Consider the following 25,243-nt stretch of genomic DNA (forward strand, 5'->3'; position numbering starts at 1 on the left):
TTGTCTAAATGACCATCCTCACGAGAAATGGTTGCACTTAATGACAGGTCCGTCGGTGTAATATACTAGTAACTGGCCTTAATCAAGCTTAGTGCCGTCATATTTGCTGTACGTAAGGCAGTCGTTGGTGTGTTGTAGAAAAGTCGGCAGTGTTGCGACGTCGGTAATGGTTGTTGTACATTGTGGGTCAACTCTCAAAATTCCGTTTGGAACCTAGGCCTGCTCTATCAAAGTCGGCGAATTTAGGGAGATCTACTAATGAAGACATCCAGGTGTGGAAGTCATTCTTGCGAAGGCCTCGGTAACTCCGTTTTTTTTCAAACAATCTTGTGGTCTAATTAGGGTCAGACGAATTTAACTGCATGCCTTAAACGAGGTTATTGATATCCCCGAATTGTACATTGACAAATGCATGAGAAACGGCCTTTCCGGAAACTACATTTTCGTGACTCAGCAAAAAATACGAGACAAACAACAACATGAAGCACCACTGCTTTACTGGATTGGCAAAAAAAGACTGCACCATTGGCTGAACAAACACCATTAAAACCTGGTGTTACGATCTCACTGATTGGCTAGGCTGAAACATTCTTCTTTCCCATCAACCAACCAATCAGTAATGAACATCTAACATTTCCGTAGACAACGGCAAAATTTCCTGTACTATCAACGCCTGAGTGAAAACATACAGTTAATATTATATAGCAGCTGAATTCAATAACATACATGTATAGCTGGTATGAAAATTCCTTTTCTGCCAAATGTTACTCTGGTCTTCATATTTCAAAACAATCTTTCTTGTTTATCATTGATGATTGAACCCACAAATCAGTAATGTTACAGAACATTTGCAACGTTAGACACTGTTGCTTTAGCATGACATCGTTAACATATTTAATAATTAAATTGATGGAATTGTCGATGTTCATGTTAGATTCTAGATGACAAACATTGTTCATGTTAAAAACAGCTTTCCAGGATGCTACAAGTTGAGGAAGTTATGAACCAGGATGGGGAGTATTCCCTTGCAATAGCCTATGCTGATAAAGAAGGACCAGATCACATTTGCTCGCTGATGTCTGGAAATGGGATAGATGGGAAACTTTTCTGTCAACTAATAGAAGGTTTTGTACAAAATGGAAAAACAATGGAAGACAGAATTGTCTGAAAGTTGCGTATGGTTAGGGCCAGGTCACATGCATTGTACAAAGGGTCTATGTCAGCAAATTTAGCAGAGTCCTAGGATACGTGTATGCCATATAAACTCCATCCTTGCTGAAAACCTAATGACAAAAGATTGAACAACTATTGGACAGCTTTGTTAATTTCAAACAACTTTTCAGGATTCCAGCAGAGCTAGCCCTTTGTAACAGCCACAGGCTAGTTGGGCAGCCCTGGCTGTGTGTCCTAAACAGCCAAACCAATCAAAATATTAAAACAACAATGAGTGTGACCTGAAAAAAAAGTTTTACCAACTACAGAAATTACTACCATCCAAATGGCCAAATGTAATCTTCCTTTGCACAACCCAAAAGGATATTTACTAAGAGTCAGGATACAATGTACTTGCAAAGTATTATTCCATATGATCTATGATTAAACATTAGCATAAATTACAACTCTGCAATACCATATACATATAAATATATTCCTGTATACTCAGTCAGTCAATAGACCAGAGCAACAAACTTAAAATGGAGCAAGGTCTCATTATATTTAACTATCCAGCCAGTAAGAGTTTCAGCATTAAGAGCTTTCTAGTTGTGGTGGTTCAAAATGTGGACATTACCACTGCAAGCAGGTTTGCACATATCATTTAGCAGAGCTTCAAATTACTGGCCGGGGATATCATTGTACATGTTATGTTGGATAGGTCCAGATCTGTAACAAGCAAATAACTATAAACCTTTCAGTCTCTGTCAAGCTACCTTAAAACATATCATTACAATTCGTAACCTTAGGATTTGAATGCAACCTTGAAGAACTGCAAAAAATATGAGGTTCAACAGTAAATTACTGTAACAAGAGCTAAAACCCAGGTCATAGTTCATACATCCCATGGCATCTGAATCTCCTGCAGCCGAATCAGCCACTGTTTTCACCTCTGACATATTTTCCGTCCCTACTTGTGTTCTGACCGCTTCTAAGGAACATTTTTAATTGACACATAAAAACATTTAACAAAACAGACCTCTTCACACTGAGGACCCTTAGTTCACTTTGCTATACATGTAAGCTTTAAAATCTCATCACATGACTATACCATAGTTGTAATGATAGCCATGAATACAAAAAAATAATCATCACAAGTAATGCCCTATTCATAATCCATACAAAATAAAAAACAAAAACAACTCCCTCCCCAAGCAAGTAGTATAAGCCCAGCAACTTTGATATGGCGCAATGTAAGAGCAGTTTCAGGCCAATTTGACATGCCGCATGCTCATGTATGTGACAATGGTATTTGTGAATAGACTTTTGCAGCAAGTGTACAAGAACAAGCACACGCAATGTTATCAACCTAGATAACTGACTACATCTTCTTTTTTTAAACCAGGACTAGTGAACTACAAGGCCTAGCTGTTTTCATCATCCATTTTTCTTCCAATCTTTTTTCTTACCAGAAGACACTGAACATTGTTTCATTGCAAATATTTACTCATTCCTAATAACAATTTGATAGAAACAGTTCATTCAAGGAACCAGGATTTGTACACTAACGTGGCAAGGAAGATTTACGTAAATACTGCCAGAGTTTGGAGCAACATTTGGCAAGAAGCCATTAGCTAGATTTTTGTCCTTGCAGCTGGAGTTGAATGTTGTTGGTATTACTCGGCGTTAGCTATCTGCCACACGATGAGATGGCTACGCTCTCCCTTTGCTATTGAAGGCTTGGCCATGGGAGACATGTCGCCAAATGCACCTGTCCCTGGTCCACTGGGGGCAGGCTCATCATCATCTTCATCACCTGAGGGGAGGGGGGCAAACATGGTTTAAAGTTTATTATTTCCTTAGGCCATACTATTACAACTTCTGGGTGCTCAGATTTGCTGCTACATTTTTTTTTCTAGATTTGAAAAATATCAATAAATATATATATATATCATTATGTGCCATGCAGGAAAATTTTATGAACCTTAAATGGTTAAAAGTATCAACAACTCAAACAATCAAATATTCAAAAAGAAGCATGAGACTTGTGTTGATACAGACCTACTCTGAAGTCGATGTAGCCCTCCCCACCACTGATGACCAGCACGTTCTTATTGCTGCCCGGTGCTGTTTTACTGGGTTCAGGCTGAGGAGTGGGCATGGCCGCAGCACTCAGGCCTGCAGCTAGACCTACAACAAACAAAATATACATCATGCCTTCTGTGCTGCTAAAACAAATTGACAAAGTTGTCATGCATGGTACCTGAAAAAAAATCAGTAGTAGTACTACCTGAAAAATAATCTCTTTTTTCTTATTTATACTTCCAGCTTGACACATAATTTTAACAAGACAGACAAATACATTGTACAATACCAGATCATGAAAACAAAAGTAGAAAACGGATAGAGTATAAGGCAGTATTCTTCTTCTTTCATCAAGATGCTTGAGACGAGGCTGATATAGCCATGCGGCTTCGCTACAGCTTACTTTCATACTATAGCCAAGCACACTGGGTCACCCCTACTCTTCTTGATTGATAAAACAACTAACTGGTCAATTATCTCCTACCTGTGTACTGTATGACTCTACAGTAGCAGAAGTAAGGGAACCAAAAATGTCATGGAAACAAGAGTTTACCATGTCATGATATCACCACCAGCAATGACGTACACTACCAAAAAAGCCTTTTCTTGTTTTGTTGTTTCTTCTTCCTTACAGCAAATATTATATAAATTAACAGTTAAAAACATTAATTTTCACTGCTGATAAACTGTTACGCTGGCTGTGCCAATGCATCAGCATAAAAAGTGCACCTCACAACCTGACCAGGAAATGCTTTTCTGATGAAAATTTTCCATTCCATTTTTAAAACAGCCTCTCCATCATGACATTGTGTTTGAACAGCACTATAGACAAGCCTGACCAGCTTTAGAATATTGAAAGTTGCTATAAAAGTGTACATCATCCTGGTACATGTACATGTACATGTACATGTTCATGACTATTAGATGTTTCAAGCTATTGAATGATGTAATTCAATTATACTAAGGATCTGGAAGCTATATTACAGGTACCAAAAAGACTAAGGAACAGTCTTTGAAGGTTTTGTTGTATTGTTCTTACATGTTCTTCATTATACATCTAAAGAAAAAGTAAACAGTATTGCCAAATTAGGCGAGAATGCTTGAAAACTTAAAATTAGGACAAACCTTCGTGCAGGACACTTGTAGTTGTCTCTCCTAGTGTGCCGTGGTGCATCAGCATGAATTCTTGCCTCTGGCCAACCACAGAGCTCTTCACAGTCCCCCCCGGAAGTGAAAATGAACCGTCCCACTTCCGGATCCTCCCAGAATTCAGTCGTTTTCGACCAGTACTGGCCGAATAATCCATAGGGCGGGAACACTTGAAGTAGAATCTGCTGCAGTAATCCAAGGGTGGGATCCCCCACGGCACACTAGGAGAGACAACTACAAGTGTCCTGCACGAAGGTTTGTCCTAATTTTAAGTTGTCTCTCCTCTAAGTGTGGCGTGGTGCATCAGCATGATTTTGAAGCTGAGGCTAGTACTGCACTACCAAACCCTGAATGCTGAGATGGCTTGTTATAGAATTTCTCGAATGTAGAGAAATTAGACCAATTTGCTGCTTTCATAATCTCCTTTGCTGACACCCCGGCTTTGTAGGCCGTTGACGTCGCTGCACTCCTGACCGAATGCCCCGAGAACTCCTTGGTGTTTACACCAGCATCCGCAAGGACCATCTTTAACCACCGCGCCACTGTGGCCGATCCTACGGCGTGATGAGGTTTGACCAGTGCGCGGAATACACGTGTGTCCGAATCCGAACGAAACTGGGCTGTTCTCGACAAGTAAGCCCGCATATAGAACACAGGGCAAATTTCCTTTTGCTCGAATTTGGCTAAAAACAAACAATGTGAAGGTAGACCCGGTCGGGACGTCTTCGTGACTTTGTAAATCCCGAACGACAAACCATCCTTGACGGACTCCATGTGGGCGGTGTCCATTAGCGCCAAAGACTGCTCCCGTCCTGCTGATGTCAAAGCCACCAGCATCACTACCTTGAGTGTCAATTGCTTCGAACTAAGGCATTTAGCCGGTGACAATCTCTTAAGGAGCTTTAACACTACTGACACATCCCAAATAAAAGTATGCTTTGGTACCGGAGGTCGTAACTCAAAAATGCCCTTCATAAAACGAGTCACTAACGGGTGTGCCCCCAAGGGACTGCCCTCTACTGTAACGTGGGCTGAGGAGATAGCCGAACGGTAAACATTCAGTGTACGGTACTGTAACCCCTTGTTGAACATGTGCTTTAGAAACTGCAGTACCTTGCCTAAAGGTGCAGAAATGGGATCCAATCTCCTTGCACCGCACCAGCGTGCCCATCTTCGCCATACGGACGCGTAGAGACTGGTGGTCTTAGGCCTCCAGGAGGCAAGTAAGACCTTCGTAACCTCCTCCGAAAACTTGTACTGTCGATATTGACGCCGGAGACAGTCCACACGGCTAGCCTGAGCGTGCTGCCCAGAGGATGCGGCGATCCGTCCGTTGGCTGTGTGAGAAGGTTCTGATGTCTCGGCAACCGCAGCGGTGCTTGCATGCACATCTCGAGCAACATAGGGTACCACGTGGCCGTGTCCCAAACTGGTGCAATCAGATGCACTCTGACTTTGTCCATTTGGACTTTCAATAATACTCGGCCGATCAAGTTGAAAGGAGGAAACGCGTACAACACTTTCCACTGCTTCCAATCCTGGGCGAATGCGTCTGTCCCCACCGACCCTGGGTCGGGCTCCCATGAGACGTAACTCGGGAACTTCTTGTTCAGCCGTGACGCAAAGAGGTCCACTACACCCGCCGAACGGAGACCTGGGTACCTCATGAGAATGGCCTGAAAGACCTCGTGGGACAGCTGCCATTCCGTCGATCGAGCGAAGTTCCTCGATCTGTGGTCCGCTCTCGCGTTGTCGAGACCCGGTACAAACTCGGCGGACAAAAGGAGACTTCTCTCCACGCAGTAGCTCCACAGCTCGAGAGCAAGGGTCGACAGGGCTGGAGACCTCGTGCCGCCCCGGCGGTTGATATACGACACTACCGTCGAATTGTCGGATTTTATCCGGACTGAAACGTTGGTTTTGTCCTTGCAAAAGGACTTTACCGCTAACGTGGCCGCCAACATCTCGAGTTGGTTGATGTGACGATGTCCTTCCAGTGAGGACCACTCTCCGCCCGTGCTGGAACCGTTTGAGAAAGCGCCCCAGCCCCGCAGCGAGGCGTCGCTCTCTACCACCACATCGGTCTCCGGACAATGAATTGGACGATGATTGAAGTGTGGAAGGTTGTCTCTCCACCAGCGTAGGTCGCGGCGAGCATCGTCCGTCAACACCACTTGCGCCTGCCAGCTTCTGCTCGTTTGCTGCAAGGACGCAATCAGGAGCCTTTGAAGGCCACGGAAATGCAACGGTCCCAGGAGTACTGATATGGAAGCGGCTTGAAACTTCCCGATAACACTCGCTAGCTCCCTAGCTGTCAAACGGTCTGCCTGCAGTACTAACTCTGCTAATTGAGTCAAATCTTGTAACTTATCGTCTGGTAAGAACAGATACATATACACTGAGTCCAGTCCTGAACCCAAAAATATAATTCTTTGCGTAGGAACAAGAATTGATTTCCCTGCGTTAGGAATAAAGCCTACATGGACTAAGAAGTCTCTCGTTGTCAAGGCATCTTGTCTACAGCGTGCACTGTCACCTGCCATAACTAACATATCATCCAAATATACAATCAATCTTATACCTTTACGCCTCAAATGGGATACAATTACTTTCAATATCTTAGTGAACACCCTGGGTGCCGTGGAAACCCCGAAGGGTAAACAAACAAAGGAGTAGAACTTATTCTTCCACGCAAAAGAAAGGTATTTGTGATGACTAGGGTGTATTGCAACCGTAAAATACGCATCGGTCAAATCTATTTTGCAAAAATAGTCTCCTGGGCGAACTAGCTCCTTAACCAAACATAAATTTTCCATTTTGAACTTGGGTATGTTTAAACATTTGTTCAAAGGACGCAAATTAATGACCGGCCTAAGTCCACCGGATTTCTTAGGAACCGTGAAAAGTCTAGAAATAAACATATCCGGACTAAAGGAGACTTCTTGAATAGCACCCTTATCTAACATAGTTGCAACTTCAGTATCTAGTGCCAGCTCCTGCTCCGGAGACATGGCTCGTGTCCATGGGATGCTATCCTGAACGGGCAACGTCTGCTTGAATGTCAGCCTGTACCCCGGGCTTATCATGTCGAGAATGACAGAATCTGAGGTCAAGGTACGCCAAACTGGCAGAAAATGCTTCAAGCGCCCTCCATGAGGGAAGGGTTTTGACAAAGGGCGAGGTACAGGATGAGGCTCAAGCAGACGCTGGTACATTTCTGGCGAATCTAACAAAAAACTAGTACTTGAATTTCTTGTTGTCTCCAGAGTAGGAGCGGGAGTATTGCGCACCCCCCGGCCAGTTGAAGTTTTTCTTTGATCCGAACTGCCGGCCTCGGGAATTCTGGGGGCCGCGAAAATTACCACGGCCCCGCTGACTGGGTGTGCTATAACTCCCCCGCCCCCCTCGGGAAGACTGGTTAAACTTAGGTTTCAACGACTCCACTAAGGCCTTCCTACCAGCCACTATATCTTTGGCCTTAGCCGCTAAATCTGACCTGACTAGCTGTGTCGGATCATCAGGAATCAAAGTAAACAAAGACTTGGCGGATTCTTCAAACGAAACTTCTGCTAGTGATAAGCGACGCATATTCGATAACTGATCATTAGCTGCTCCTAACAGCCAAACAGCCGTAGCTGCACTATCCTTCATAATATGAAGATCAGACGCCGATATCTGGCTTTCATATTCTCCTACCATGTGCCAAAGGTTTAACACCGGTGCTGCCACATGAACTAGACTCTCCTGCAACTTATAGAGAGGCCTATCCGCTTTGATGCGAGCCTTACCTCTCGAGAAGTTTACCGACTTCAAGATGTCCGACGTAGCGGAATCCAAACTTGGCGCTGTCAAACTCTTCGGCGCGTTCGTGGGTAACAGATACTTTTTCCTCCAGAAAGTTACGTCCTCAGGTTTCCGCTTCTGCGGGGAGAAGTACTCGTCTGCGTACCCCGCAACGGACGAGCGTGCGGTCCACATTTTCTCCGGGTCGGCGGGTTCTCGCTGCCGTGGGACGAACGTGTCTGAACTTGCCGCCGAAGCCGAAGACTCGTCGCCACTACTGACGTCCAAACGCGGCCTCTTTGAACGACCCGTTTCAGCCTCTGACGGAGCGGCACTAGTCCGCCTTTTTGCACCGACCGAACCGGCGATAGAATGCAGAATATCTTTCATTCCTTTGAACTCTTCCGCCATAACTCCGACTGCGACGCGTAGGTTGTTTTGCTCCTGTTGTAGAACGTTAACACCGAGCGTATCTCGTAACTCTCCTAGATCCACGGGGAATTCCTGGACCCCCGGAATAACCGGGGAACTCCCACCGTCATGGTGGTGTTGTTGTCGCGGGGAAACCGGTTCTGGTGAACCGGCCTTTCCCAGAGCCGCTGGAATCCCGGAAATATCGCGAACGCCCCGAACCTCCGTGGGGAGGGGGGTTCCACGTGCGCGAGAGAGTGCCGCGTCGCCGCCATGAGGCGGGAGTGACTGAGACTTGAACCGCGGTGGAAGATCCTCCTGGCGCGGCCGTTTGTCACTCTTATGGGACTCACGAGAACGGGACTTACTAGACGAACTATGCGAGGACTTATGAGACTTGTGTCTCTTTTTATCACTACGTTCACTCATGTTAAAAGGGGACGAAAAACCAAAAAACTTGAAGAGCTATGAAATAGCGTGGCTATTTCGGCTTAAGCTTCGAAAACGACTGAATTCTGGGAGGATCCGGAAGTGGGACGGTTCATTTTCACTTCCGGGGGGGACTGTGAAGAGCTCTGTGGTTGGCCAGAGGCAAGAATTCATGCTGATGCACCACGCCACACTTAGAGGAGAGACAACTGTATGGTGTATGGCAGAAATGGTGGTGCATTATCTTAATTCAAACATACTTGCCAGACTAGTCTTTACCCAAAATACAATGTGACCTGGGCATATAGAATTTCAATGGTATAACACAAAAGAAGACTGCTGTTGAGAAAAGACATTATTGTATCTTTCAAAAAATGGCCAAGAATTATAAATATAAAGGGTGCTGGGTAAACAAGTAGTTGATGAGGCTAAAAGAAACTACAGTCACTGCATTTACCGGTTAGTAGATGTGAATGGCAGGAAAAAGACAGACCACTCTTACAGAGAGGAGTTAGTACTGGAGTCAGTGACACCCTTTTATTCAAAAGCTATACCTTGTTTAGTTGCTAGGTCGGTGTAACTGATTTGCACAGCTATTTCTGCAGAAGAACAGCAGAGGAATTAAACAGACAATTGTACAGAATGGTCCAACTCATACACCTGCTCACTTGAGGCACTACTAGCTTCATCATCATTATGAGAAGGAATACACATGGGCATGCATTTTTCTGTTTCATTGGGTTCCCATTTGGCTGATAATTTTATGTGTGCAAGAAGAAGAAAGGGAGTGTAAGACAGTATCTATAGCTCCACCAGCAAGTCTGTGGTGTCTACATACATTGTTGGTACAATTGTATGGACTCTTCAAGACTCTTCATGGAATCTTCAAGAATAGAACAGTTTGACTTGCCGTAAGACATGTTCACCTTCAGTGCAGCATCATACTCACAGCGTACATGATTGGCTGGTTTGTGCTCTACTACAACTCTCTACAGATATTACAATAGACTACAACATATTATCTTTCCCACTGCAAGTATACAACTACTGCATAATAGTTATGCATTATCTTCAAACATCCAAGGAATCCAAAACCACCCATCATACATGTATCACCTACCTGGAACTGCTGCAAAGAACTTGACAGCATCTCTGTGCCCGTGGAAGGACAGCTGGGCGTGAGCCATGGAGCAGTACGGGATGAAACTGCCAGGGGTCACCGTGTCGGAGTTGGCGTCGCTGTAGACCCTGATGACCCCGCCAGGACGACTGACGGACGCCGCGGCAGGAGGACCGGTGGGTTTGTTACCTTCAAGCACACATTGCATACCGGTATTACAACTTTTTAAAATTCTATTTCTTTTATAGTCATGATAATCTAGATTCTAAAGTTGGGACAGGCAAGTGCTTCATAAATGAGTCAATCCTGAGTGCCATACATGTACATAAAATTGATTACAGTTCAGAGTTATACTTATGATTATACCCTTGTTATTCATGCAATAAATACACTGTACATCTGGAACAACTATTTCCATGCTCTTTTGTGACTATAACATGACGTACTAGTTATGCAAAGTAGTTTTAATATTTTCATTCTGATTTCCATGTCAATTCATAGACATACATTATTGTCATGTAGTTTTCCAACAGAAAGCATGTGACTAAATTGCTAAGTACAATTACAAAATGTACATAACAAGCGGCACTGTAAATCTGGATATGCAAATCATCAACATTGGAATGAAAACTGCAAAAAGTAATACTGCATTTCAAAGCAAAGCCAGGGAGAAAAGCCAGCTGAATGATGAGCGGAATGGTTCCTAATCAGGGAACTTACTTGCCGGTATTGCAGGAGGGGCAGTGCTAACTGCAAGTAAATATAATTCAGAATCAGTGACACATGAAAGGAAAGGAAATCAGGAGAAAAAATGGGCTCCGCCCCTGAGGCCTCGCCAAAAAGGTGGGAAAGTCTGGACGAGTACAGGAATTGTGGACTTACTCTCTGTAAGAGGGATGGAGATGATGACACCGTTCCCTGTTCCCACCCACAATCTGTTACAGGAGATCAGCAGGGCTGTGATCCTGACAAAGGAGAAACCCAGCTTCCCAGTTCCTGTACAAACAATGATATTAAGCCATGATACATTACACACCTGGAGACATTATCATATATAAAACAGCATTCAATGGTAAGTTGAACTTGAAACGTAATTACACATGACATCATTTCACTTTTTAAAGGTTTTCTCTTACTGACAAAGGTATGAATGGGGAAACTTTCACTTCATATCATTTCAATGTACATGTATGGCTGTTCAAGTTATGGATATGCGGATTTAGTTGACATGCATGGAATATCCTCTCATAAAGTTCATTGCATGCCTGACAAATGTACATGTTTGAGTGTTTCAAGTTGACATTCAATGCAAAGATACAACTTTGTATGCAAAGTGTGGAATGGTCCTTATTGTTTCTTATGAGAGAGAAGACTTAATATCTTTTTTCAAATTTCACCGAAAATGCATCATTCTCCTATTGCTATGCAGAAGGTATCATCAGGATGGATGCAGTACAGACTTTATGATATTATCATATAATAGTAAATGTTTGCAGGGATTCAATTTCGCAGTAGGAAGAAAATGGAGTGTTTGTGGTGGTTTGTGTACACGTTTGAAACAATAGTAGCGCTACAGTCACGCAATGGAATGGCTTTTCACTGTGGTTCTAAGAGTAAAGAGTTCACCGCAAAAAACCTGGAGTTCGACATAAAACCACCACGACCATTTCTGCAATTACAGTAATAGCAATACCTTACCCAGCATCTTGCTGACGTATGGCTCTATGTCCACATCTTGCAGGTGCTGGTGTGTGTGTGCGTGGTACAGGCGCAGGGTGCTGTCCAGCCGGATGGACACCCACACCCCGTCACCCACCCACGCCAGCTGCCGCACCTGGCTTTCCTTCCTGGGGTGGGCGTCAAAGGTCTTCTGCAACAGCCAAGGGCAACACACTTCAGATCATACAAACTTGTACTAGTGACCATCTCTGCTTAAGGACCACCTCGCTACTGATATACACCTGTACCAGTGACGACCACCTGGCCATTGTGGCCACTCCTTATATATATAAAATGGTCCCTTAAATGATCTTTTCCATTAAATGTAAATGTACACCTTAGACTTGTAGGACAAAAGCAGATTTGATTGCTAAAGTCTGTCTGGGGCAGCTTAGTTTCTGAAACCTCTCATGGAATACAAAAACAATCTTGAGCAAGATTTTTCAACAACCATTTTTTCAGATATACAGAAATACTTTTTATGTTTTTATCAATTCATATAATTCTTTTTAATATACATTATAATTTAGCCTCTACCAATGCTCTCAGCAGATTACAATTCACTAATGAAGCTGTCATGTTGGCTGTGCCTCAATTCTTTGTGAAGAACTTGGAAGACTTTGGAAGAACATTATAATTCTATCAAAGGCCATTAATAGATACCCCCCTAAAAATAGACTGAATGTCATTGTCTTGCAATCTATGGCACAAACTTTGGATGCAATTGCTGCACAAAATTGAAGAATTACAAAATATACATATCAGCTGCACTGTTACATAATAAGGGCCCTGTTCTAGATTTGACTGGTATCGCAGTAGCCCACTGCCGGTACCATACCTCAATCTTGAGGGTCTTAGGCTGCACCACGTGGATCTTGTTACGATACCCGCACCAGACTTTGTCGTACACCACCACCATGCAGCGGATAGAGTGGTGTGGCTTCCCTAGGTCCAGCAGGTGGTAGTTGGTCAAGTCCCACTGACCATCTGCAAGATGAATGGTTATACAATGTAATGGCTGTCGATAATGAAAAGTTGAGTCAAAATCAGCAAAGAAAAGAATCAAACAACAGAGAAACTACAGGATAAACCAGTGTTTGGTAAGGTCATGTTTGTTTCCTACCTGCTGCTCTGTGGAAGACTGCCAGTGTTCCATCCGCCAACGCTACCAGAACACGACCTTTCAAATGACTGTAAAAAAAATTACTGTAAATTCATTTAAGTTTCCTGCACCTTAATTTCACAACACTGCAATGAAGTGAGAAGTTGCAGTATGTTTGAGTTTGTTGTCGAAATAATCATAGTGGCAACACGATGGAAATGTCAGCACCTATTTGCAGATGTGATGAGTGTACAGTGGAGAAGTCATCATGAAAATCACAAAACTCTTAGAAATATCATAAAAGTTTCAAGATTTGTAGTATTTTCTATCTATCATCAACTTCCATGAAAGAGTATCTATACTAAAGCTCGGGTAGACAATTTTTAGAATCCTCTATAAAAAATGGCAAATTTTTTGTACACATTGCACAATGTATAGACAATGAAGAGGTTGAAACTGCTTATAATAATCACAATTTAGGTTTATCAATTTCTTTTCTTACTTTCACAAATGTCATAACATCACAGTCTGTACTAGTTCACTTTCTAGAATAATGCATTACCTCTATATGGTTTCACTAGGTAGAAGAGTGCACACTTACACTATGCTGAGTACAGAGTCCTTCAGTTTAATGGAATGCAGGCATTTTCTCCACTGCGCCACAGATGAGTGAACATACAGACTGTAAAGGGAATACATCATAATAATTAATATGCTGTCAAGTTTACAAAATACCAAATATAACATCAATGACAATAATCATGATTTTGTAAAATTCTTGCATCTTATTTCAAAACATTGGTTACGTAAATCATGTACAGAATTTCCATAGCTAGTTGCACTTCTACAACAAGCATAAAACATGCATGACATAAACCATAGGTGAAGCAATGGACTTTCCTTTCCCCTTGAAAGTAAAATTACAAATGTATACTTTTGAAATGGACATGTACTTGTACTACATGTCATTATCAGTGGCAATATTCACATACAGGTACTGTGGCTGCCTACATTGTAATAGCCTTCTAGCAGGACAGTGAGAGTATTATATTGCACAGACATGCATAGGTACATGCATAGCTTGAAAATACTTCTGCAATAACTTTAAGCACAAGAGACTATGATAGGAAATTTTGGTCAGCGGCCGTACCATCCATTCTGTGCCCCGAGCCACATGGTGGGGAGAACACTGCTCATCTTGGCCACCTCTGCACCGGGCAGGCTGACTCCCTCCGGTATGGAGGCCATGCCATCCTTAAACAGGGAGTTGGGGTCTTTAATAAGGGTGTCTCGTGGGACGGGGGCGCTTTGTGTGAGAGGCACAGCTGTGTATTCTGGGCCATCTCCACCTGCTGTGGCACCCAGGGGGTCTGCAAACTCATCTGGAACACAACAGTAATCTCATTAACACTCAGAAATGAAACAAAATTATGAGTACCAAAAGATGAAAATAAAATCTATAGTCAACAGTTTCATTATTTTTTGACATATTCAAACACACAAGTTGTTACAATTCTACAGAATAAAATGGAGGCATTGAATAGGCAAGTCTTTTGGCTGTGTCTTAAAAAAGAAAATGAGATTAAGGTATTGAATCTAAGAATCCTTCAAAAAGCTGAAAGGCAAAATGTTGCATAATAATTGAAGTGAAAAACAAGCCTGATTGCTGTGCTTCATTCTATACATCAAATGGGACTGAAAGTGTGACCTTTAACCCTCACCCAATTCCCCGGGTCCAGCCTCCTCCTCCACCTCAGGCTCCCCATCCTCCTCACCCTGCTCCTCCTCCTTCTCCTCCTGCTCCGGAGTCACCCCCTCCACCTTAACCTTCACCACCTTCTCTCCTAGCACTGAGGGGGCCTGCTCCTGGGCTGGTGTGGGGATTTCTGTGGCTTCCTTTGCTATCTCTACAGGGCTCTCTACATCTTTGGTTCCTATGTGATAGCAAGTCTCCATTAACTCTAAGATACAGTCCAAGATGGCGGCGATAGAGTGACGTGAGTCGGGCAGCTCCGAGAGTTTGTTACCTGTCCGAGCTTCTAAAGTGTGCAGGCGGTCCTCATTTTTTGGAAACAGTATTTCTGCTACGTCTAGACTTCACTGCTGAATGGGCAAAAGGAATAGAGGGTCTACCGGCTCCAGTGCTGGTGAAACCAGCCCGTCTCAGAAAAAAACCCCTCCCAAGACCCCAAAAATGGCGGCTAAGGAAATCGACGCTGATACAGTATGCGAGGTGAGTCTGAAATCCCTCTCACCAGAGCTACAGGCACTTGCTCAAATCATCCTGTCACAAGTTAAAAAGACTGTCGTAGCGGAATTCAACTCTATGGGGGACAAACTTTCGTCACAAATACGTTCTCTGGATACAAAACTGGAAAATCTGACTACCGATGTGAACGCAATGCGGGATCGGGTGCGTGAGCTGGAGTCCGCCGCGGAGTTCCAGGAGAGTGAGGTGAAGCGACTGAGTGACTCCCTTCAGGAGGAACGTCGTGACAGAGCGAAAGCGGTTCTTTTGAGCGAGAGATACTCTATGAAAGCTGATGTGATCATAAGGGGCATCCCGTGTAGTAAGGAGGAAGACTGTTTTCAAGTATTCACAGGCTTCCTAGTCAACGAACTGGGGTTCGATTCGAGTATTGCGAATGCTATGCCTATCGTCGCCGTTCACCGGCTTGCAAAGCCATCATCTTCCAAGCCAGACCCACCTTTGCTTGTTCGTTTTGTCAGCTACCATGACAAGGATCGTGTGTTACAAGCTGGCCGTAATATGCGTGTTAGAAACAAGTTCGTGGTGCATGAACATTTGCCGCCCCCCCTACAGGCTGCACGGTCTAAACTGATACCAGATAGGAATGCGGAAGTGGACAAGGCCAGGCGCAGCAACATGAAAGTCAACGCTTCAATCAGGGTGCCTCCCAAAAGTACTTTTGCTGTGTTGTTAGTCAACGGGATGGAGAAAAAACGTGTGGATGCGCTAGATCTTATCCTGTCTTCGTAGAATGAACTTGAATGACTCAACATGATTGATTTAGCCCACCTGATGAACCATGCATGAGCAATGTCTTCTGGACGGCGGAGACGAATTTGCATTAAAATGTTGTTATCTCCACAAAGTGTGTCTGAAGAATTTTTGACAGGTGTAAAACAGTGTTTCTTGGCCATAGGGGCTGATTTGTTATTATTGTCCTTCGTTCTCATGTCACGCTGTGACTGATTTGTGTTAAGTTATATCTTTGATTTATTTCTGTTCTGATTCCGTTCATGTCCAATGATTCTGACATTAACATACAGGATTAAATACTTATTCTGTTTAGTTTGCATGGGAATGGAAATGATATTGTTTTTGACCCGAATAGTTATTTTTGTTGTGCTTGTTATTGACATTTTGCTCCTCTGGACTTAAAACGATTAATTATAATGGAGCGAATGCCCAGATACCACCGGAAAAAGAAAATGATCTTGGATTCTCAGTTGTATACCATTATGTATATTCTTTTGTTATACAGGGTAGCTGATACCCTGTCTGTCTGTCTGTTTATTTTTTGGTGTTATTATGAAGACCTCCCTTTTGTAGTATTCATGGCCACCCTTAATAAGTTTTATGTTATGGTTATTTCTCTTTTGACTTATACTGATTTAATTCCTACTGATGTTCCAGCTATAATTAATTCAACTCAAGCCGATATGTATCATTTCTTACATGGCTTTTGTTTGATTCATATTGATTTTATATCATCTACTATAGCTACCAACTCTAAGCTAACACAAGTTATGTCTCATGATTTTGTTGTTACTTCCTTGATTATTACTGAATTGGTTCCTGTTATTTTGGCAACCACTGTTGAACTGAACACTAATTTATGTTGGCACTTTATTGTTTCTACTTAATCGATATTGATATTGAGTTCATTTTTGTTATAAAGCTAACTCGATTTCTGGTTCGTGACGTTACCCTTCATCTCGTTCACATTGAGTTCATAGCGGTTGCTATGGTAACCATGACTGAGCTAACACCAGTTATGATTTTTGTTCATATTGCCTCTTATTGCGCGATTTATGGTTACAAATTTATGATTTTGCAATTGAGTTCACTTGAATCATTGTATGAATTGTTCTGTTATTTTGTTACTATTATCTTTATTCTGATTCATTTTCATTGCTTTACATTTTTATGTTTATGTTTGATGGTTCCCCAAGTTTATTTTACTTATAGTTATGTACCAGCAGTATCACCTGAGAGAATCCTGTGCTCCGATGACCTGACCCAGCTTTCCTCTCCGAGAAGTTTTAACTCCCAGAGAATATCATCAACATGTCTAAGGTAGAGTGTCGGATTTCTAGTTACAATTGTAATGGGCTGGGGGATTTTCACAAGCGAATGGGACTTTTTACCTGGTTAAGTGACAAACCTTACCACTTATATTGTATACAAGAAACACATACAACTGTAAGTGATGAAAAAAGATGGCAGAACGAATGGGGTGGACAAATATATTTCTCCCATGGTACTTCAAATCAAAGAGGGGTTGCTATTTTGATAAAGAGTAGCGCCAGCGTTCAGGTTAATCAGGTTAAAACGGATGAAAGTGGACGGTGGATTGTGTTAGACATCGAGGTAGATAATTTACATTTCTGTCTTGTGAACTTATATGCTCCAAATGATGACTGTCCGTCCTTTTTTAAGGAATTAGAAGAAGCTATAGATACATTTGAGATTAGTAATGAACATTTAGTTGTGGTGGGAGATTTTAATACAGTGCAGAATTCAGCCATGGATAGATCAGGTGCTCGACTTCGAAATTATCACCCGAACGCACTAGAAGCTATTTCGGAGCTAAAAGGAAAATTCGACTTGCATGATGTGTGGCGTTTTAGAAACCCTAATGTTGTTCGGTATACATGGCGCCGGGGGCTCTACGCTAGTAGGCTAGATTATTTTCTGATATCCTTTTCATTATTAAACAGAGTTACTAAGTGTTCTATTGCAGACAAATTTAGATCTGATCACAATTTAATCACCTTGTCTTTTGTTACGGCGGATTTCCCACGAGGGCCTGGCTACTGGCAATTTAATCAATCCCTTCTTGATGACAAACTTTTTCTTGTACAGACCAAACAAATTATGTCAGAATTTTTTAAAAATAACGTCAACACCGCAAATCCTCAAATTGTCTGGGATACGGCAAAGTGCTTTTTTCGTGGTCACTGTATTAAATTTAGTAGCTGGAGGAAAAAACAATACCTGATGAAAGAAAAAGAACTGATTGACGAAATTAATATGTTGCAGAGTCAAATTGATAGTGTCGCCTCTCCCCCACCCGCCCAACTAGATGAATTAATTTATAAACAAAATTTATTAGAATCTTTATATAATGAACGTCTTAATGGTATCTTGTTAAGGTCAAAATCACGTTGGATGGAGCTGGGGGAAAAGTGCACTAAATATTTTATAAATCTAATCCACCGTAATTATACAAGAAAAAATATACAACGACTCAAAAGGCCCTCTGGGGAGGTAATTTCTAACCCTAAAGATATTCTTTCTGATCAGGTTAATTTTTATTCTGAACTGTACTCTTTTGAAGATATTCCAATGCCTCTTTCTGATGTAAATTGTGATGGTTTTTTCCCCGATGACTATGGTAAACGTTTATCAGATGAGCAACAGCAACTTTGTGAAGGTCTAATAACCGAAGAAGAATTGAAAAATGCAATACATTCATTTCAGGCTGGGAAATCACCAGGGATTGATGGAATACCTATAGAAGTCTATAAGATTTTTTTTGATGTCTTTAAAAAACCAATGTTAACATGTTTTAATTATTCATTTGGTAATGGATGTCTCTCAGAAACTCAAAGAAAAGGACTTATTTCATTGCTACTCAAAAAAGACAGTAAAGGTATAGACAAGGACCCAACTGCCATGGGGAATTGGCGCCCCCTTACCCTTTTAGGTTGTGACACAAGAATACTTTCCAAATGCATATCTTTGAGAATCAAACATGTAATTACGGACATAATTGAACAGGATCAGACAGGGTTTATTAAGGATAGGTATATAGGCGACAATATTAGAAGACTAATAGACACAATAGAACATTACGATCAAGAGAGTAAACCTGGGTTAATATTTGTAGCTGATTTTAAGAAAGCATTTGATACGTTAAGGTGGGATTTTATGTTTAAAGCTTTAGAATTTTTCAATTTTGGTCCACAGTTAATTACATGGGTAAAGGTCTTATATGAAAAAACAACGAGTTGCGTCATAAACAGCGGTTATATTTCAGACCCCTTCATTTTAAGTCGCGGAGTTCGCCAAGGATGTCCATTGTCCCCATATCTTTTTCTCATGGCGGTTGAGATTCTTGCTATTAAGATTAGATCTAATCCTTCTATTCGGGGCTTAAAGATATATGAAAAGATTACAAAGATATCGCAGTACGCCGACGATTCAAATTTTCCATTCGAACCAAAGCTAGAATCATTTTATGCCTTGTTGTCTGATTTAGAGCGTTTTTCCAATATCTCAGGTCTTTCTTTGAATGTAGATAAATGCAAAATATTACGATTAGGTCCCTTAAAATCCTCGAATTTTCGTTTACCCACTCATCTACCGATACAGTGGGTTGACGGGGATGTTGACCTACTGGGTATCAATATTCCCGTTGATTTAAATTTAATTACAAGTGTCAATTTCGAACCCCGATTGGAGAGATTAGATAGACTATTGCGACCTATGAAGAATAAATATCTGTCCCTGTATGGTAAAATTGTTATTATTAACACTTTGGTGGTTCCCCAATATACAAATCTATTTCAAGTCTTACCATCCCCTAACGATTCCTTTTTCAAAGTATATGAAAAGAAGATATTTTCTTTTATTTGGGACAACGGTCCTGAACGAGTTGCACGGAGGGTTTTATACAATACATCGGAAAATGGAGGACTAAACTTAAAAAACTTACGCGCGTTCAACACTTCTATAAAAGCTTCATGGGTACCTAAACTTTATTCTCATCCCGAATGGTTTTCCTCCTGGGTAACAGTCTTCCATCCTCAACTTAATCATAGTTTATTTCCTTTTTACCAGCTGTCCTCGGTGATAAACCTTTGTTTAAAAGGATTTTTTTCTGAAGTTTTTATGTCCTGGTTTCAATTTCAGTACGTAGAGCCCACGACGCCGGCAAATATACGACAACAAGTAATTTGTTTAAACTCTAATATTATTATTGATGGTAAAACTGTTTGTTTGACAGCTTTTATGAATAGGAATATATATTTCATAAATGACTTGCTGTCCCCGGACGGCAATTTTATGTCTTATGATGAATTCAGTACAAATTTCCCAAATGCTTGTGACCAACATAGATATCTACAGCTTATTTCAGCTATTCCCGGTAAATGGAAAAAACTACTTAGTACTGAGAAGCGTAAAGACCTTGTGTGTCTGCCCTTTCAAAAAAATTATAAATGGTTACGAAATATAAAAATCAATAAAAGCATGTATATCTACTTTCTTACGTCCATGAACGAGGTCAGCCTTGCACACAATACTAGACTTTCTTGGTTCTATTATTTTGACAAACCTATACCATGGCGAGATGTATTTACAAACTTATATAGATGTACTATTGATCCAAGTACTAGATATTTTCAATACCGATTAATTAATAAATTTTTACCTTGTAACAAAATTCTATATATATGGAAATTAATAGACTCTAGCTCTTGTTCTTTCTGTCATGACGATGTAGAATCCTATATTCATATTTTCTGGGAGTGTCCGCATGTAGTATCATTTTGGAACGATGTAAAAAATTGGTTGAAAGTAGAAACTTCTATAGAGTGCTACCTAAATTCCTTTATTATCATATTTGGAGATACATGTAACGATGCGCCCCCCCTGAAAAATCTGATTATTTTGTTAGGTAAAGTTTTTATCTTCCGGTGTAGACGCTTAAAAATAATAAACTTCCAGGCCTTTAAAAGACTAATATCTACTTTTGAAAAAACTGAACGTCTCATTGCATCTCGGAGAGGGAAGCTGGAGAAGCATCGGGGTAAGTGGGGAACTTTGTGTTTAATTTGATTTTGAAATGTAGAAATAATCATGAAAGAATATAGAAATGACATGATAATGATATTTGATTACCATACTGAAATGATTATGCGAGTAATGATACAATGCTTATATGAAAAGATGATATGTAATGTGATAAAATGATATGTAATGACTTGATAACCAATATGAATAACGTTAGTAATGACATAATAATAATCATATTATATGAGTTTTAGTTTACAATGTGGCTGTTAGACTTGGATAGGTCAATATTTAAGGGAGGTTCTTCATTTTCTGTTGTGTGATTGTTATATTTATCAGTGAAAATATAATAAAGAACAATAAAGAAAAAAAAAAAAAAAAACTCTAAGATACTCTCGACTCCACCTCTGAGGCTTTGCCAAAAAACTTTGCCAAACCTTGTTTTTGAACCACATTAAGGTAAATTTTCTTCTCATTCATTAGCATTTGATAACAAACACAACATTAATGCTCTTACCACATGACAGTGAGTAATTTGTTTTGTTGCACCTTTAAGTTTATAACAAACGAGTAGATGTGAATTTCTGACCTGGAGCTTTTCCGTTCTGACTTGGTGGAACCGCTCCAGTGGCACAGCCCACAACAGTGATGCCACCGATGCCAGACTCACTGCTGGCATCTGACTTGTTAGTTTCCGTGGAGTCTGCATCCACGACAACATTCCCTTTGATGACAAAGTCCTCTGGGGGATAGTCATCCTCCATCGCACCTAACACAAGCAACAAACAGCTACTGAGCAGGGTTCACACCTGACATAATGTGACTAAGTGCAGGGTAGAGTTTTGCTCATATTTCTAATGTCTACCTGCACCTTACTTGCACCAATCTATTTACTGGGTGTATACATGTGGATTCTTGTTTGATGTACATGTACTGATGGCAACTATCTGTGAAATGCACTGAAAAGGCTCATAAAAGCTTCGAAATCAGAAGAGAAAAACAGAATGATTCCCCTATCCTATATAAAATCTTTGTACTCATGTGACAATGACATGAGAACTGTCCATAATACTGGAAAACTAAAACCTGAAAGTTACCAGGTAAATTTGAATATGAATATCAGGGTAGAGACTCGGATCTAGTAGAATCAGCGATTCTGCCGGCTGAGATCCTGAACAGAGTTTCTGGCGACAGAGATCAGGATCTCTGCCCCATCATGCAGTAGATATCAGGATCGGTGTCTCTGTTGACAGACACTCCGATCAGGATCTCTGCCAGCAAAATCGGCAATTCTACCAGATTGGAATCTCTACCCTGACATATACATTATGTAATTATACAGTCACTTAATCAAGACATTTGCACATTGCAAATCTATAGGTCTGACTTCTTCATGTTCAACAAACCAGCATGGTGGTTATGATATCACATACAAACACCCAAGCTATACACACAAACATATCCTCACCTGGCACACTGGCTATGCAGAGCAGGTGAGAGGAGCAGACCGAGAATGTGTCCAGGATCTCCTGTGGGTTGTTAGCATCAATGACAGTGACCTTACTGGTGGCGTGTGTACTGGTGCAGATCCACACCATAGACGACATGTTTTCTGTCGTTGGCAGCAGCTTTTCTCGCTCCTGTACACAACAGGATGAATTTGAAATGTTAACACTTGTCTTATCAGTAAAAGAAGAGTTCTATCTATGTGTATGTTTCTACTTAATAGTTTATCAATACAATATGCTAATGCAATCGAACCTGTCTATAGTGTATAAATTTGAAGAACATGGACAGGTGGTCACTATAAATGCTTGGGTCAATGGAAATAATAATCTATAGCTAGGGCACCACCAGAACTAGGCCATAACAAGCAAGTTATCCTTATGCATAGGTGATGAACTATAGGTTTGACTGCACTTCCAAAAACATGGACATTTGGAGGACATTTTTACTTCAAGAAATGGGATTACGATAGCATTTTGTACAAGTGGTTATCAAAATAAAGAAAGAAAAGAAGAAAGAAAAGTTTTAACATCATTCCCTTCTTACCAATCTTAAATAAGAATGTGAATATCACCTTAAGTTCAGCATCCAGCTTGTCAATGCTTGTCTGAGAGCCCCGCTTCTTGCCTTCCTCATCAGGCAGGCTGTCTGAGTAGAACACACTGGCGCCGACGATGGACCCTCCATCTCGAGTCTTCCCTCCGGATAGATTCACTCCGGCAGCACACCAGATCTAGGGGAGAGGAGAACTGTTACACAACCTCACTAGAGCAAATCAAATACACTCAATCTTTTCTTCAAGATAATTTAGGCTCCATCACTGAGGTGTCGCCAATTTTTTTCCAGAAAAATCATTGTGCAGTAAACAAATCAAGCTAGAAAGATACACATGCCAACCAATGAGGAACCCGTGATTTAGAATGTAAAAATTAGTATCAAAGACCTTTTGGTAAAAGCCCATGGCAAAATTCTTTCCTCTCAATATAAAGTAAAGTAAATCTATATTCATGCACACATGCATTGAAAGAAAAAAAGAATTGTCAAGTATTAATTCAAAGTACAAAGTTTGATGTACTTAGTAATACCTTCATGCCTGGCTCTTTCTCCAGCAGGGGTCGACAGTAAACGGGGACTGGGACGGACACGACACAGTTCCGGGACGACTCGGTCATGGATGGACCCTTGAACTTGGCGGGCAGGCTCCAGCCGTAAGCCTGCATGCGCCCGTCGTCCTTCCTGACGTGGGCTCGGACACGTTTGTACTGCTCCTGCTTCTCTCGTCGCTTCCTCTCAATTTCACTGAGGTTGCTACAAAATATTCAACAATATTGTCGTTTCATTTAGTACAACTAAGACTCTGTTAATCAGTTGGTAAAAACTTCTTAAATTTAGAATATCTTGTATATGTATCTACATTGTACACACCTCAAACTTTTACAAGATTTTGTGACTGTCTATCTGCATTCTTCTTCAGAATTCATACTACCGATCACCTAGCTCACGTGATTTTAAGGAGATGCGACGTTAGCAGTTGGTTTTTAGGAAATCAATACGGCTTGCTGTCTCTGCTGAGTGATGGTTGGAGTGCCCTGATGTAGCTGGATCTTCCCAGTAGTGTGTTGACTACCAACTTTTCATGCTGATTTATCTTTTACCATGTATAAAACTAGAATGACAAGTTGTGCAATAATTCAGATAATCACATTAATGAAAATGCAAGGATTTTGCCCCTACCTGTCTTCTGCGAGGAAGTTGAAGGCCTTGGATTTGTCCCCCATCCCGGAGAACGTGCTACTGCGAACACGGTCAGGGTTTCCGGCAGGCTGGACTTGAGAGGCTGGTGCGTTGTAGCGCACATTCACTGGTGGGTAGGACTTTTTGCTGGCTGTACTTGAACTAGACGATGAGCTAAATAGGTTGCTAAAACTGGAAGAAAGTTATGGAACAATGTAAATATGTGTTGTGTGCAGTAGATGTAGAATTTAGCAGACTTGAATAATAAAACCTTTTACAGATGATATACACAAAATATATGTACTTACAACTTCCATATGGAGGACTTGTTCTTCTTAGCAGCAAGTTCTGGGTTTTCTCTCGAAGCCCTATAAATTAGAAGCAATGAGTTAACTGCCTGGAATACACAGTGAATACTGGATTGACAAGAGAGAGCCTTAAGATACTTTACAATTATATAAGCTGGTGTTACGTCGAAGGGCAGTTATACTGGCTATACAGATACAGATACATAAAAAATGCATGTAGAAATCTTACTCTATCAGTCACTGCTTGGCTCCACCCCTGAGGTGTTGCCAAAAATGCCCATGAGGTCATCACCTCCCAGTCAGCACTTGCCTACCTTATCATCTCGGTCCATCTGACGGCCTCCTGTAGCTCCATGAGTCGTTCCTTGTACTGGTTCCGCTCCATCAGGACTCGCGCCATCTCCACTCGTGTGAAACGCTTCCTCTGTGCCATGGGCACGTCATCCTGCACGGGAAACAATGCGGTTATCCTAAATCTTGACATGTTTGTGGTGATTTTATTTTCGCCGTGACTTCTCCATCGTGAATCAATTACACTGCAAATTTGGAACGTAAGATGATTCTGCCTGCTACATGTACAATGTACATGATAAACACAAAACACATGACCTGTGCTTTTAAATCTAGTCATACCAGTGCACAACATGTTGGACTATGAATTGATATGCAAATAAAAATATGCATATCAATTCATAGTT

The 25,243-nt window shown here is 41.3% G+C and overlaps 2 protein-coding genes across 11 annotated transcripts in view; both read right to left on the bottom strand.

Moving 5' to 3' along the window:
• Positions 1-480: 480 nt before the first annotated feature.
• Positions 481-25,243, bottom strand: part of LOC136436548 (C-Jun-amino-terminal kinase-interacting protein 4-like) — a 37,518-nt gene continuing 12,755 nt past the window's right edge. For 6 of the 10 annotated variants that reach the window (XM_066430596.1, XM_066430593.1, XM_066430602.1 and 3 more), the window contains 19 exons: positions 24,860-24,990; positions 24,546-24,605; positions 24,238-24,429; positions 23,589-23,811; positions 23,078-23,236; positions 22,466-22,637; positions 21,587-21,766; positions 14,672-14,884; positions 14,101-14,332; positions 13,552-13,632; positions 12,972-13,039; positions 12,687-12,835; positions 11,828-11,999; positions 11,012-11,125; positions 10,850-10,879; positions 10,130-10,318; positions 9,564-9,608; positions 3,214-3,342; positions 481-2,968 (listed from right to left, as the gene is read on the bottom strand). In XM_066430596.1, coding sequence (XP_066286693.1) covers positions 2,829-2,968; positions 3,214-3,342; positions 9,564-9,608; positions 10,130-10,318; positions 10,850-10,879; positions 11,012-11,125; positions 11,828-11,999; positions 12,687-12,835; positions 12,972-13,039; positions 13,552-13,632; positions 14,101-14,332; positions 14,672-14,884; positions 21,587-21,766; positions 22,466-22,637; positions 23,078-23,236; positions 23,589-23,811; positions 24,238-24,429; positions 24,546-24,605; positions 24,860-24,990 — 2,679 coding nt within the window. In that variant the 3' untranslated portion in view covers positions 481-2,828. The remainder of the gene's footprint in view (positions 2,969-3,213; positions 3,343-9,563; positions 9,609-10,129; positions 10,319-10,849; positions 10,880-11,011; positions 11,126-11,827; positions 12,000-12,686; positions 12,836-12,971; positions 13,040-13,551; positions 13,633-14,100; positions 14,333-14,671; positions 14,885-21,586; positions 21,767-22,465; positions 22,638-23,077; positions 23,237-23,588; positions 23,812-24,237; positions 24,430-24,545; positions 24,606-24,859; positions 24,991-25,243) is intronic. The other 4 variants (XM_066430600.1, XM_066430594.1, XM_066430597.1 and 1 more) reach the window with 4 other exon arrangements.
• LOC136437116 (uncharacterized) lies at positions 4,343-9,009 on the bottom strand. The gene is made up of 2 exons (XM_066431592.1): positions 8,175-9,009; positions 4,343-6,587 (listed from the first exon to the last, which is right to left on the bottom strand). Exons 1-2 carry the CDS (start codon positions 9,007-9,009, stop codon positions 4,690-4,692), a joined length of 2,733 nt encoding a protein of 910 aa, XP_066287689.1. The 3' UTR covers positions 4,343-4,689.

The sequence above is a fragment of the Branchiostoma lanceolatum genome, chromosome 6 (assembly GCF_035083965.1).
Source record: "Branchiostoma lanceolatum isolate klBraLanc5 chromosome 6, klBraLanc5.hap2, whole genome shotgun sequence".
NCBI lineage: Eukaryota > Metazoa > Chordata > Leptocardii > Amphioxiformes > Branchiostomatidae > Branchiostoma > Branchiostoma lanceolatum.